General features: G+C 42.8%; 1 protein-coding gene across 4 annotated transcripts in view; it reads left to right on the top strand.

Moving 5' to 3' along the window:
- Positions 1–14,837, top strand: part of LOC138979990 (myosin regulatory light chain 12A-like) — a 17,907-nt gene extending 3,070 nt beyond the window's left edge. Inside the window, exons 3-6 of one of the 4 annotated variants that reach the window (XM_070352756.1) lie at positions 2,020–2,041; positions 4,801–4,919; positions 12,144–12,384; positions 14,059–14,837. In XM_070352756.1, the coding sequence (XP_070208857.1) occupies positions 2,020–2,041; positions 4,801–4,919; positions 12,144–12,384; positions 14,059–14,321 (645 nt within the window). In that variant the 3' untranslated portion in view covers positions 14,322–14,837. Of the gene's footprint in view, positions 1–2,019; positions 2,042–3,284; positions 3,481–4,800; positions 4,920–12,143; positions 12,385–14,058 lie in introns of those variants that run through there. The other 3 variants (XM_070352759.1, XM_070352757.1, XM_070352758.1) reach the window with 3 other exon arrangements.
- Positions 14,838–15,000: the final 163 nt, after the last annotated feature.

Raw genomic sequence — 15,000 nt, 5'->3', positions numbered from 1 at the left:
GCCAAACTCATGGTGTATTTATCAGTAATCAACCCCAATAACGCCAAACTCATGGTGTATTTATCAGTAATCAACCCCAATAACGCCAAACTCATGGTGTATTTATCAGTAATCAACCCCAATAACGCCAAACTCATGGTGTATTTATCAGTAATCAACCCCAATAACGCCAAACTCATGGTGTATTTATCAGTAATCAACCCCAATAACGCCAAACCCATGGTGTATTTATCAGTAATCAACCCCAATAACGCCAAACCCATGGTTTATTTATTCTTCTGATGCATACTTGTTGACTCGTGAACATACTAAATGACGTCAGACCACTAGTTTAACATTATATCTAAACCATTTGATATTTTCATTTCTTGCAAACTACCAACAAGTGACGTCAAAACTATGGTTTATAATTCCTTTTAGTTCTTTACTCGTGGACTGTTTAACCACCCCGGTGACGTCATCAAATACGTTTGAGTAAAATGCGTCCTCGTGACGATGTTTTACCCGTTGAAGCTAAAACCACCAGGCGCTCCAAATGAAAGGTTCCTAGACTCATGTAAGCCATCATGTCAACCACTACGTATCTGTCCAGGCTTTTACATAGAAGAAGAGCATTCTTCCACTCACACACATCTCACATTTCAACGACCTGGCTATTTCTGTATAACAGTGGGACATTTGTAATGACTTTTTTTTTTTTTAACTAACACCAGTAGTGTCAACATGAAACATTCATACAGCAAACAAATCTCAGTCTGCGCAGAATGCAGTGAGGGTGTTGATTTTTGGTTTGTGTTCAACAAAAATATGTGTTCAGACGGGCGCAATGGCTTGGTGGTAAGACGCCGGCCTCCAAAGCAGAAGGTCGTGGGTTCGAATCCCGGCCGCGCCTGGTGGGTTAAGGTGGAGATTTTTCCGATCTCCCAGGTCAACTTATGTGCAGATCGGCTAGTGCCTTAATTATCCCCCTTCGTGTGTACACGCAAGCACAAGACCAAGTCAGTGCGCACGGAAAGGATCCTGTAATCCATATCCTAGTTCGGTGGGTTATTGAAACACGAAAATACCCAGCATGCTTCCTCCGAAAGCGGCGTATGGCTGCCTAAATGGCGGGATATAAACGGCCATACACGTAAACATCCACTCTGACCAAAAACACGAGTGTACGTGGGAGTTTCAGCCCACGAGCGCAGAAGAAGAAGAAAGGTATGTGTTCAAACTGAAGGATGGTCTCATTGTGCCAGTGTGTTGGCCTGCACACATCCGTGACAGTGGTACTGGAACATGATTGTTTATGTCACGTGACAGTGGTACTGGAACATGATTGTTTATGTCACGTGACAGTGGTACTGGAACATGATTGTTTATGTCACGTGACAGTGGTACTGGAACATGATTGTTTATGTCAAATGACAGTGGTACTGGAACATGATTGTTTATGTCACGTGACAGTGGTACTGGAACATGATTGTTTATGTCACGTGACAGTGGTACTGGAACATGATTGTTTATGTCACGTGACAGTGGTACTGGAACATGATTGTTTATGTCACGTGACAGTGGTACTGGAACATGATTGTTTATGTCACGTGACAGTGGTACTGGAACATGATTTTTTATATCACGTGACAGTGGTACTGGAACATGATTGTTTATGTCACATGACTGACTCAAGAAGGAATCAAATAACCAAAGGGAAGTAATCGCTCTTAATGCATACGACATGTGTAATAGAGTAAGCGAGAGTTGTACGGAACCTTTTCTCCTGGCACCTGAGAGAATAACAAGCATTGAAATGAACAAGCGACTTTCATTACGTCGCAGTAGACTGGTCGCATGAAGTGATGGTCATCGAATCGTGTGACTGTGTGTGTGTGTGTGTGTGTGTGTGTGTGTGTGTGTGACGGTGTGTGTATGTATGTGTCACGGTGTGTGTGTGTTTGTGTGTGTGTCACGGTGTGTGTGTGTCACGGTGTGTGTGTGTGTGTGTGTGTGTCACGGTGTGTGTGTATGTTACAGGAAGTTACAGAACCGCAATCAGGTATGGTATCCCGGCTTAATTTGTTTCTGTCTAGCATAGGCTGCTCTCAGTTGGCCCCTCGTTTGGAGGCGAGGCCGTATTGCATAACTACCGTTATGCTGTGGGTTTCGTACTTGTACACGCCTCGATCTTGTTATGTCCATCAGTCTTATGACAGTATTTGTTGCAATACTATCTAGCATGGATCTTTAGCTGTGAGTACAATTACTACGGTTAGTTAGTTGGTCACGGTCACGCCGGGTCAGTCAGTCTGGCACTTCAAGTTATTTAGTTAGTTAGTCAAGTTAGTTAGTTGGTCAGTCAGTCACTTATTTAGTTAGTTACTTACTTACTTACTTACTTACTTACTTACTTTCTTCAGTTTCCTACTTACTTATTTACTTACTCAGTAATGCCAGTCAGCCGCGTGCCCGCGTTAGTTAGTCCGTTTGCCGTTCCGGGCCCGCCCATGCGTTCGGTCGGCCGGCCAACCAGCCAGTGAGTGAGTTAGATAGTTTTATTTTTAGTTTTAAGGTGGGTTTTTTTAAAGTTAGTTAGTTAATTATTTAGTTAGTGAGCGAGTAAGCGGATTGACTCGTAGGCCTACTTGTTTGTCAGTAGTCAAGTTGTTTCAGTCTGTCTCGGCACTGGTTCAGTATAGTTCCGCCACGGGCGGGTCAGTGTAGGTATTCGTTTGAGCGGGCAGTGTTAGTTTGCGTGCGTCTGTACGTGTTTGTGTATGCTTATATACGTGCGTGTGCTTGCGTGTGTGAGCCCCATTCAGTCTAGATACATCCAAAGAGTGCTGTCTATGATACATTCCTGCTTGCTGCCGCGCGAGCCGAAAGTATATAATTCCTTCTTTATCTTCACTGCGCTGGCTGCAAAACCCCTCTGCGCGGAGGTGTTTTCAAACACATCAGACTCAGGGTGTATCCCAGATTCACCCCCCCCCCCCCCCCCACCCCATCCCCTTCTTCAAACAGTCACTCAAAATCAGGGGAAACGTTAATCGGCACCAAACCTAACTCGAAGACATCCCAGGCGCCTTTGGTCTGGGCAGCACGCCCATCTTATTTCCGTAGCATGATGCCAGACAGGGGGGGTATTTTTCGCCACACGGCACCGCTGAAGTGAGTCAGTGTTCTTTTAGCACAGCGCGCACACATGTGTGTGGTGAAACTCACGCGCTGGCGTCTGCGTGCGCTGTGTGATGCTGTGGCTCTTCCCTTGTGTGTAGCACTGCCCCCTCTTTCTTTCCTCTCGCCTACCTACCTTTACCTTATCGCTCAAAGCAGGCGCTCTCAGTCTCAGACAAGCCTCGGCCATTTTGGAAAGTTTGGGCTTGGTCGGTAGCCGTTTTACGTATCAGAATCTGTTGAGCACTTTGGACGTGATCGCAAATTCCTGAAGCCTTGTCAACAACTTTGGATTTCTTTGATTGATACTTTTCTATCGTTGTGAGTATTTTGTGTTTCTTCTTCGCATATGCCGTCTCAAACTTTTAAACTTTTTTGTAAAGTGACCAGCCTACTAGGCTACTTGGACTGGGCTTTTGTCTGGTGTTCATATTTGTTGGGCTTTTTTGGTGTCCCAACAACAAGGTAATTATAATATAAGCCGTTTTCAGTTTTACAGCATTATGTGCCGACGAAGCGTGCAAAACGATAAAAAAAGAAAAAGTTTGTCACTTCAAAGTTATCTCAGGCAGATAGTGGAGATTGATGTTGAAGTAAGGATGGCACCTCTGCACAGGCGCCTGAAACATTACGTTCATTCAACTGTGAATATCAACCTAGTTGGCCTACTTGAAGTGCCAATATGTGACCTTCATCTAAACGCGTTTTTTTTTTCTTCAGCATACGAAATCAAAGAAAGAAAATAAGAAAGACAGAAGGAAAGAAAGAAAGAAAAACACAGACTTCCGTATAATTCACTACTAGCCTAAGTCAGTAAGTGAATTCACTCTGGGCCTATTACAAGCTGTGTATCCCAGTTAGGAATACAGGTCAGCAGTATGTTCTTGTAGTGGGAAAAAAACCAAGTTAATACCTGATATAAAAGATATTTCTTTACGAGAAATATTGTCTATTTCTGCGAAAGAGAACAACAACGATAAGGGCGGTGGGTAGGCAGAATTTTTCCTACATAGCCTAAGTCCTATCTCTCACTGAAGTAGAGGAAGGGCCCCTAATATGGACCACTTTTTTGCTGATAACTAGCTTGTTTTCTTGCGAAGAAGTTTCATTTTGTGGTTGGTAGTCCTTCTCTCTTAGTTTAACAGTTTGGCCTAATTAAAGTGAAATAGTTTTGATAGACCTTCAGCAAAAATTAGATACAGAAAAAATCACAAGTGGTCCATATTAGGAGCCTTTCCCCTATCGTGTCGACAGTAACAGTTCAAACATAAGCAATGAACAAAGATTGTTTTGCATTTATTTACCATGCAGCAAATGTGGAATATCGTTGTTTAATGAAATGTCCCAACATAATCGCGAACAACCAAGAGACAAGGAGACCGACTGTCCGCGTGTATGACGAAAACAGAACGATTAACTTATTAATACTTACGTCATCAGTGTTTCGTATTACTGACGCAAGCGCTTTGAGGGAGAGAAAAAAAAGAAGGCGTGGCCTTAGCTGAAGATTTTGAACAAGTCTTTTACCAACCCGAAATCTCCGTCGCGCAGTATTTTGTGGCTGTTGGCAGCGAATTATTGCTGTTCTAAATGTTTGCATTGGATCGGGGTTTCTTGCTACTTTGTGAATTGACATTTCAGAGGAAAAAGACAGCAAGATGTCGAGTACACGCTCCAAGAAGAAGCAGAGGACCCGAACTCAGCGATACACGTCCAATGTATTCGCCATGTTCAACCAGGGACAGATACAGGAGTTCAAGGTAAGCAGATAGATTGGGGGGGAGAGAGAGAGCTTTGAACTTTATTTATTAATCGAGGGTAACAGAATAAGCAATGTAAGGGAAGGGCTCCTAATATGGACCACTTTTTGTTTCATGCTGATAACTAGCTTGTTTTCTTGCGAAGAAGTTTCATTTTGTGTTTGGTAATCCTTCTCTCTTAGGTTAACCGTTAGGCATATTTAGAGTGAAGCAAAAATTAAATACAGAAATAATCACAAATGGTCCATACTTGTATTAGGAGCCTGGGCGCCTAATATGGACCAGTGAAACGGCCTTTACGAATCACTGTAAAAAGCCTCCAATACTTCAAAATAACATGATACAACTTAGTGTACAAGTCAGACTAATTAAAATATGTTTTAGATTTATCTGTTTCGGGTTGATGAGAGCATTATTTAAAGCACACCAGGAAACTAAAGAAGCTTATCAAAAACAGAGTGAAAATAAGTGAAATTATCAACTTCCACGAAAAGAAGACTTTTTGTTATATTTTTTTTATATCTCGAGGGCTAGTTATAGGTTATTTCCAGCAAGCTTCTTAATGAATTAATGAAAATAGCCTTTAGCTTTTATTTTCTTCGATTTGTTGAAGGTGGTCCATATTTGGGGACTCGCACATACTTTGAGATTTTGCTATTATTTTTTGTTTGCAGTGGAAACTCGGGGTCAACACTGCTAAAATGTAACAAATACGGTCTTAGCTGTCATATATATATATATATAGCACTTTTTGTGTGATAAAAACTTTGGCTGTGGACAGAAACGAGTCCGTTTTAGGCGGCATATTTAGAGTGAACGCTGCCAAAAGGGAAACAAAGAGAAAAAGCCTAACGGTTTTGAGATTTGTGATTCTGCAACTGTTTTGACATGTGCAAGTTATCCAGAGAAGGTGAATACAGCGGATAAAACTTTTTTGAGCGCTCTAGCGCCGTTAGTTTGTCAGAACAGGAGGTGGTCCATATTAGGAGCCGGTCCATATTAGGAGCCCTTCCCCTATACATGATTTTATTTATCCGGCCCTCGCCCATTGAGGGTAACTCGATTAATAACAAGAAGAAATAGAAGTTAAGTTAATTACAATACAACTTATATAATTAACATGTCAAAAAATTAAAAAGACATTTCAAAATGCATTATGAATATCAAGCAATGATGTAATATTATCACAAAATTATTTACTGGTTTCCAAGAGAAACAGCATGTAGAGTTCCTTTGAGAGAGAGAGAGAGAGAGAGAGAGAGAGAGAGAGAGAGAGAGAGAGAGAGAGAGAGAGAGAGAGAACTCAGGAAATTTAATGCGAGGCCACCGGCATATACGCATGGGGGTTTACAAAAGACACAGGAAAAAATAGGAATAAAAATCCACAACAAAATTTCATGGTTGTACAGAAACAAGAGAAATATATATCGTGGCACGAAAATTTACAAATTTTGTCTCAAAGTATCAGTCATAGCAACAATTGCCTGTTTGAAATTTCTTCATCACGTGTTTTCATGGCATAATAACAATACATGGCTACAGCTCTATTAATGTATATACTCTCATTTTGTAGCAGAAAAATCAAGGGTGGTACATGTACATTGTCAGTGAAATATTTCAAAATATATTTTACACGTAGATCCTGGTATTTTGGGCAATGTAGCAGAAAATGTATTTCGTTTTCCACAGCAGGACAAAACGGGCACGTGTTTGGTACAGCACTATAGCGTTTGTTTCCATTCAGGTCAATAATACCTAGGCGTAGTTTGACAAAAATGTTTCTAAATTTAGTAAGTGTGATATCTGTTAGGTATTTTTCCGGCTGCAATAAAGACTTGAACGAACTATACGTTGAAAAATCTATCACTTTCCATTATCTTACCAAACCATTCCTGCTTATAGCAGTCAATCAAACGCTGCCTAAACGCACGCAGAAAAGCTTTTTCATGAACAACACCACCATTCAGCCATACAAAGGAAAACCCACACATATCCAAACAACGCTTTACCGAGCAAGCCCAATTTTGCAAATCAACCTCATTTCCGGGTAACCTTGAAAATCTTTTTTTATCCATCTCGTACGCTTGTCTAGGTAATCTAACCAAAAACATGTTCTGCAGCTTTAGCCAGTACCTGATAACACTGACAGTACTGTCAATGAATAAAGGGAAACGACCGAGTTCTCCATATGCCATCGCGTTTGGAGTTCTTGGTAAAACATTCAAAAATCTTTTACAAGCAAACAAATGCGGAGATTCAACAGAACGAAAGCGTGTGATACCCCATATTTCAGAGGCGTACAAAAGCATAGGTTTTACTAGCGCATCAAACAATTTAAAAAATACACTAACATCCATGCTACCTAAGCTCCACATTGTTTTCATGATTTCTACCACTTTTCCCTTGGCTCTGCCTGCAAATTCTTCTAAAGCAATGTCAAATGATAATTTTGTTGTCAATGTGACACCCAAATATTTATAACTGTTTACAACATCCATAGGTTTACCTTGATAAAACCATTTTTCTGTCTTAGATAGATGACCGCCTTTCCGAAAAACCATTACTTTTGTTTTCTTTAAATTTACACTGAGGCCAAGGGCAGAGGAGGCTTGTTCAAGATTGTTCAATTGGTTTTGTAGTCCAACAGGTGTTGTAGAAATCAAACAAATATCGTCAGCAAAAAGAAGCAAAAAAATTTCTTGTAATCCAGGCAAAAACTGAACACCATGCCTTCCATTTGAGGTTACTTTATCGGCTACTTCAGTAATTAACAGGGAAAAAATCAGGGGAGACAACATGCAGCCTTGTTTCACCCCGGCAGGGCAATCAAAAAAGTCAGACACTTCAGGGCCCCATCTTACACATGACTGGACAGAATCATAAATCCCTTGTAGCATACGGAGCATTTTCGTCGAAGTTTTTATTTTTTGAAGAACGACCCACAAACTATCCCTGTCTACAGAATCGAAAGCTTTCAAATAATCAATAAAAGCAACGTACAGTTTACTTCTCCTTTGTCCATACAGACATTTCTTAATCATAGTCACAAGTGTAAAAAGATGATCAATAGTTGAATAGTTTTTTCGAAAACCAGCTTGTTCTTCACATATCTTGTGTTCACTCTCTGCCCATTTATACAGACGCCTATTTAGGATGGAAGTAAAAACTTTACTAATAGTACTCAGGAGGGAAATGCCCCTATAATTTCCAGGATTATTTACATCACCCTTTTTCAGTAAAGGAACTATCACGGACTGACTCCATTGTTTAGGAAACACACCAGTGTCATAAACACGGTTAAAGAACTTAGTGAGAAAAGGGGCAACAATATCCTCAGCTGCTTTTAGAAATTCTGCTGGTATTTCATCAATACCAGAAGCTTTCCCTGCTTTTAATTTTCGAATGGCTTGTTTTACCTCAGCTAACGAAATTTGTTCATCCAATTCATAAATATGTACATCTTCCTCACTTTCTTCATTTATTACATTTTCGTTTTGTTCAGGCGTTGAAGCTGTGTGCTGTCCCAAAATGTTTTCAAAGTGATCTTTCCAGACATCGATATTTATAGTAGCACGGTTTCTCTCCCTTGGGCGAGACCGCTTTACCGTTGACCAGAACATGGAAGGATTTTTTCTGTTTTCTAGTAAAGAATCTTGTACTGATTTTCTATGTGCTTTCTTTTTCTCTTTTATCATATTTTGATATTCAGATCTTTTTTGCAAATACTGTAGTTTATCCTCAACCTTTCTAGTGCGAGAGTACCGACTAAGTAATCTATTAACTTCACGTTTTCCCTCCCTACACTCTGTGTCAAACCATCGGCTCGTACGACGCTGACGGCCTCCAAAAAACACCGTGCGTCGCATGCACCGACCCGCTTCTAAAAGCGTGTTTACAAACATTGTCAAGGCAGCGTCAGAGTTATCATCAATACATGCAGCAGCGTCATCGATGGCAGTTTGACCTTCACGTGAAGAAAGAAAATCTAAAAATACACTAGCTTTGGAGGAATCCCAAGTCAGTTTCTCTGAACTAGTCTTATTCTCACTGTCTACATCAGCGTCAATTTTTAGGGCAGCACACACATCTAGCCGAACAGGCATATGATGAGACTCAATGCGGTTGACAACAGAAAACATATTTACATATTCAACAAAATCAACTGAAGACAAAAAGTGATCAATAGTACTATTTCCTCTTTCAGACACAAAAGTGAATTTATCATCGAAACCTGGTTGTACTAATCCATGCAGAGGTACAAGGTGAAACATGCAGCAAAACTGAATCAGTATTTTACCAAAGTTATTTGTCAAAACATCTTGTGATTTTCTTTCAAAAACATTACCATCCTCATCATCATCTTCTTCATCAACACATTCAAGACACCAATCCCCTATTCGGGCGTTCAAATCACCTCCAAGTAAATAGTACACATCCCTGCCAGCTTCCATTAAAGACAAAATAAACTGTTCTAGCATTTCTAGAGTACAATCATAATCTTTTTTATCATAGTACACACTGCCCACTGGATGATTATACAGACCAATAAACATCATGTCTTTCTCACAACCAAACAATTCTTTTGAAAGTTTTACGCACAAAACATTTTCACTCTTGGTATCAATAGTCTCAACAAAATCCGACAGACATTTACGAATCAACATAACAGTTCCACCAGAAACATGGCCCATCTTGGTCAGTTTCACACCTGGTGAATGAAGAACAATGAAATCACTAAAATAGGTACTGAAGTCAAAGCTTGGCAAAGTAAAGGTTTCAGACAAAAAGCAAACATCAAAAGAAGTTATGTAATCAACAAAATCAGGGTCAGTTAGCTTGGCAATCAACCCATTTATATTCCAACAAAGAAATGAAAAAGAAGTATTCAATTTGTCCTTATTTGCTGTTGCAACATTGTTCACATCAGGTGTGTTTTTGTCATGTGCTTGTGTGTCTTGTTTGTTTGCATTGTCATAGCCTTGGCCACGCCCCTATTCGCTGTTTCCTGCACGGGTGGGAGTTCCACGCACGTTGCGAATGTAGGCCGAGTACCCACCACCTCCACTATCGCCACCCAATGTCATGTCTTTGTGGCCCTGCCGATTGGCTGAGCGGGTCACACGCTTATCTCTGGCGTCACTCTGCCCGGAATTCCGACCGGAATTTTCTTCAGTGTCACGGCTGTGACCCTGAGTGTCACTGACGTCACGCTCTATTTTTACTTCGCTGATTGGTTGACGTTCCTCGTGATCAGGGGGCGTCTCCGAGTCGGTGTTTGTCAACAAACCGGGGCCACCCGGCCGGCGGTTGTCAGCACGGCGATCATCGTTGTTTCTGGGGTTGTCATGGAAGCGTAGCTTGCCGTTTGTGTAGTAGGCCGTCTTCCCCTCCTCCCTCAGCTGTTTCAGCTTCTGGGTCTGCCGTCTGGTGAGATCTTGGGCCGCTCTCAGGTTGTCGTGCTCCATGTCGCTTCGTGCCTCACGGTCTTTCATGAGACGCATCGCATCGCCCCAACGTTGGAACTTGGCAATGATAGGGCGGGGGTTGGGATTCTTGGGGTTGGGTTTGCCGAGGCGATGCGCTCGCTCGATGACGTCAGGCTCCCACTGCTTCTGAGGAATGTAGGTGTCAAGAACGTTTTTCACTGCAACAACACAGTCAGCATCGGTGTCGCCAACTTCTTCTGGTATTCCGAAAAACTTGACGTTGTTGCGACGGGAAAACCCCTCCAGCCTGTCAACCTCTGCCTCGAGGCTAGTCACCACACGATACAGATCGTCTTGTTGTGAGGAGAGGTTGGAGATCGACTGTTCGTTCTTCTTGAGGGACTTTTTCATTGTCTCTTGCTCATCCCCAAATTTCTTCATCAATGTCTCTTGTTTTCTAAGCATGTCTTCTTGTCGTTTGAGAAAGTCCGCCTGTGTTTGCATGGTTGCCAGAACGACATCCAGCTTCTGCTGCACCGACTGCTCTAAGTGTTTGATGCTATCTGCCACTGCAGTTGACTCCGCACCACCACCACTACTTTCGCTACTGCCACTGACAGCAGGCCCAGGGTTTTCCTCTACATCATTGCTCAATCTCAAGCGTCGTATCGCGAAGGCAATCACTGCCAGGCACAAAGATGGCGCGTGCTGCGCGTGCGGAAAGGTCACCGCCATCGGTGACAGGTGTACAAGGTCATCGCTTGGCACTGACAAATGGCCAGTCACTGTTGACGAATTATAAGTCACAGTTCCCAGGGGTGGGAATGGCGTACTAAAAGCACTTTCCGCAACATCTTTGAAGCAGCACACGATGTTCGCAAGAAAAACAAGGCATCCCCAAGTAATGCACACGTCGCTGACACTGATTTCAGAACTGTCACCATACACGGGATGAGCACGAAGCTGGTTCAAGAAATGTTTTGCCACACAAGCCAAATGAAAACGACCAATACTGGCCCTCCAAAGTCCTACCTCAATCATTTTCAGTAAATTTCTGCACACAATCACTTTAGACTTTCACTTGTATAGTTCTGGAGACTCAAACTTTGATATAGCCACTTTGAACTTGAAAAATATCCATCTTGTCTGCACTGTGAACATTTTTCCCTCCTGCGCCATTCGTGGTCGACCTTGACCCCCGAGAGAGAGAGAGAGAGAGAGAGAGAGAGAGAGAGAGAGAGAGGGGGGGATATTGAGAGAGAGAGATCGAGAGAGACAGAGAGAGAGAGAAAGAAGAAGACTGTGACAATGCGAGGGCTCAGGGGATTCGAGCTGGCAAGTGAAAGACCGAAAGTCGGAGAGAGAGATCAAATCAAATCAAATCAAATCAAATTTTATTTTACGAGGGTTGTCAAGAGAGAGAGAGAGAGAGAGAGAGAGAGAGAGAGAGAGAGAGAGAGAGAGAGAGAGAGGATGAGACAGACAAGGGGGGGGGGGGGAGGGGTATAAAGAGGTTGAGCAAAATACAGAGAAAGAGAGAAAAAGAAGAAGCGAACCCAGCGAAATACATCTAGTGTATTTGCAACATTCAACCAGGGACGAATACAGGAGTGAGAGAGAGAAGGGGGTGGGGGGTGTGAGTGAAAAAGAAAGGGGGTGAGACAAAGGGAGGGAGGAGACAGACGCGGGGGTATGTCTGGGATTGGGGTGGGGGGTAAAGGTTTAGACACAGACAAAGATCGAGAGAGGGGAGGGGGCCTGCTATCATTCTCTTCATTCATTCATTCTGTATCCACAGGAGGCGTTCAACATGATCGACCAGAATCGTGACGGCTACGTGGACAAAGACGACCTGTTCGAGATGTACACGTCACTGGGCAAGAACCCGACGGAGGAGGAGCTTGACGTGATGATCAACATGGCGCCCGGCCCCATCAACTTCACCATGTTCCTCACGCTCTTCGGCGAGAAGCTCAACGGCACAGACCCCGAGGACGTCATCAAGAACGCCTTCGCCTGCTTCGATGAGAAAAATGCTGGTACGTGTTTGTGTGGGGTGCGGGGGGGGGGGGGGTGGTATGGTGTGTGTGTTTCTGTCTGTGTGTGTGGGGTGTGTGTGTGTGTGTGTGTGTGTGTGTGTGTGTGTGTGTTCAGGAGAGTCTTAGAGTTCCAGTCGGATGACTTTAAAGCACTGTAATTTAGTGAGTGTAATGGGACATGGAGGGGAGTCGTACAAAGTATTTGCTTTTCTTTTTTTTTTAAATTGCAACCACGCAGGCGATTATGCGGTATTTTGAAATGCTTAATTTCAACAGCATCTGGGAGGCAAGGCACCCCACACCCCACACCTGGCCAGCCCCTGTACCCTGCCTCATTTTAAAAACCCTCCTGTCATACACTAGGTCCAGCCCCTGTACCCCTGTCTTATTTTGGAAACCCCTCCCTCTCATACACTAGGTCCATTTCTGTGTGTGGTATGGTTAATTGCCCTAATGCTATCCCATGTCTGCATAAAAACTTGATTGTTCTTTTCACTAACATGCAAAACTTGTTCAGTTATATGTGTTCTGAATATTAATTTTGTCGATTGTAACAAGGGAAACCTTGCTTTTGTGAATTTTATTTTCGGGGGTGGCGGTGCTGTCTGTTCTACTGTATAGATACTACCTCATGCAAAACCAATCTGTTAGCTATATATGATAGGGGAGTGAATGGCCTTTCCAGTCTCAGGGTATAATGGGTTGTAACATAAACAGCGTCAACACAAAGATCTGTACACGAGCGTATGTGCCAAGTATTTTATGACGGGTTGTATAGATTGCATGCAGTCACTTACCGCAAGTTGGTTAAGATTTGAAAAGGAGTTTGCCTCAAAATGCGTTGCTGCAGTTTATTACAAAATTCGCCTGCTTTGTTGCGCAGAAATGGGATTTAATAAACGCTCAGCGCTACCACAACATCGTAGCTATAAAATTAATGACCTACATGTACAGGGGAGAGAATCGAACCCTTATCGGGGACTTGTATTTTGCAACGTTTATCTCCCATGTAGCATGTAATTCTTCAATCGTACATCTTTTAGAGGAAGTAGTAAGTTTGAAAAAGGTGACCCTGGGCTGAGGAAAGTGAAAATAGATGATAGAGAAGAAAGAAAGTATGCGTAAATACATGCACGCATGCGCATACACCAACTTCTCTTCAGAGTGTGCATGTGTACGGGAGATAAGCCCTTGTAATGGAAGTGCGTTTTGCAGCGTTTGCCTCCCTTTGAATCGCCTCTTTCACGCGACATCGTTCAAATCTTAACTGTTTTAATCAACTGTTTCAATGAACATATTTTTTCAGATATAAAACGTTTGAGACAGGAGATTGGTTCATGCATTCCTTAATCCATTGATTGATTGACCAATGAATTGATTGATTTATTGATTGAATAATTGATTGATTGATCGATTGGTTGTTTGATTGGTTTATTGATTGATTGATCCATTGATAACAAGGGGTGTGTTGCGTGCGAGTTTGTTTTCGGCGAGGACTACACGAAAGAGTGTCTGATGACTATGGGACAGTTCCCCTTTCATCAAATACTGTAGAGACAACAGAATGACTGACTGACTGACTGACTGACTGACTGATTTAAATGATTGATTGATTGATTGATTGATACCAAGTCAACCTACCTGTGCCTTACCTGTGTCTTACCTGTGTGCCAGGTTTTATCGGCGAGGACTACCTGAAGGAGTGCCTGATGACGATGGGAGACAGGTGGTCAGAGGACATGGTGGACGAGCTCTTCCACGGCGCTCCCATCAAGGACGGTCGCTTCGACTACCAAGAGTTCACGCGCACTCTTAAACACGGGGCCAAGGAGAAGGACGAGGAAGGTGACGGTCAAGGTCAAGAGGGTCAAGGTCAATGTTCATCGGGGGGTCAGGACCAAGCCGCTGCCACGACGACGGCGGCTCCGAGCGAGTGACGTGTTGTGTCGTGTAGTGATGCATCTTGGGAGATAAAACATGAACTCGGTTTTAGAAGGGAATATTGCGGTAGTTTGTTCAACGTAGGAAAGCCATGAAGTGGGGTCAGGAAGTGTATATTCCGATAGTTTGTGCAACTTGAGAAAGATATGAAGACATGGTTCGGGGTCGGATGTCTATATTGCGATAGCTAGTTCTACAGCAGCCTGAACCCCGATCGCACCAAGCTCACTATTCATTGGTTGTCCACTCGGGGCATCCAGTGTAGAGGGGGCTCTCTAGAGTTACAAACTAAGGAACTGCCTGTGACAGGTCGAATTTATTTTTTTAAATTATATCTTTTTTTAAAACCAACACACCAGCCGAATGAGATTTTAGAAATTGCCTAAACGTGTCGAATCCATAATTTGGAGGGAAAATCTGTCTAAAATCTGCTTCAAAATTTGTTGGCACCAAACTATTTTATCTTAATGGGAGAGCAATTCTTATTCAAGTTTTACGCCCTCACGGCAAAGCCAATTGGGGCATGTTCCCGGGTTTTCACCCAACTTTAGATGAGATACACAAGTGTATGCGTGTTTAGATGGTATGAGCCATCTGCACTTGTGGCAGAATGACCAAGGTCTTTTACATGCCACTGTGGTGACACGGGGGTGGGAGATGGATACCGTCTCTGGC

Source organism: Littorina saxatilis, linkage group LG11, assembly GCF_037325665.1.
Source record: "Littorina saxatilis isolate snail1 linkage group LG11, US_GU_Lsax_2.0, whole genome shotgun sequence".
Taxonomy (NCBI): Eukaryota; Metazoa; Mollusca; class Gastropoda; order Littorinimorpha; family Littorinidae; genus Littorina; species Littorina saxatilis.
Note: the sequence above shows the minus strand (reverse complement) of the source record. Positions and strands in the feature narration are given on the sequence as shown.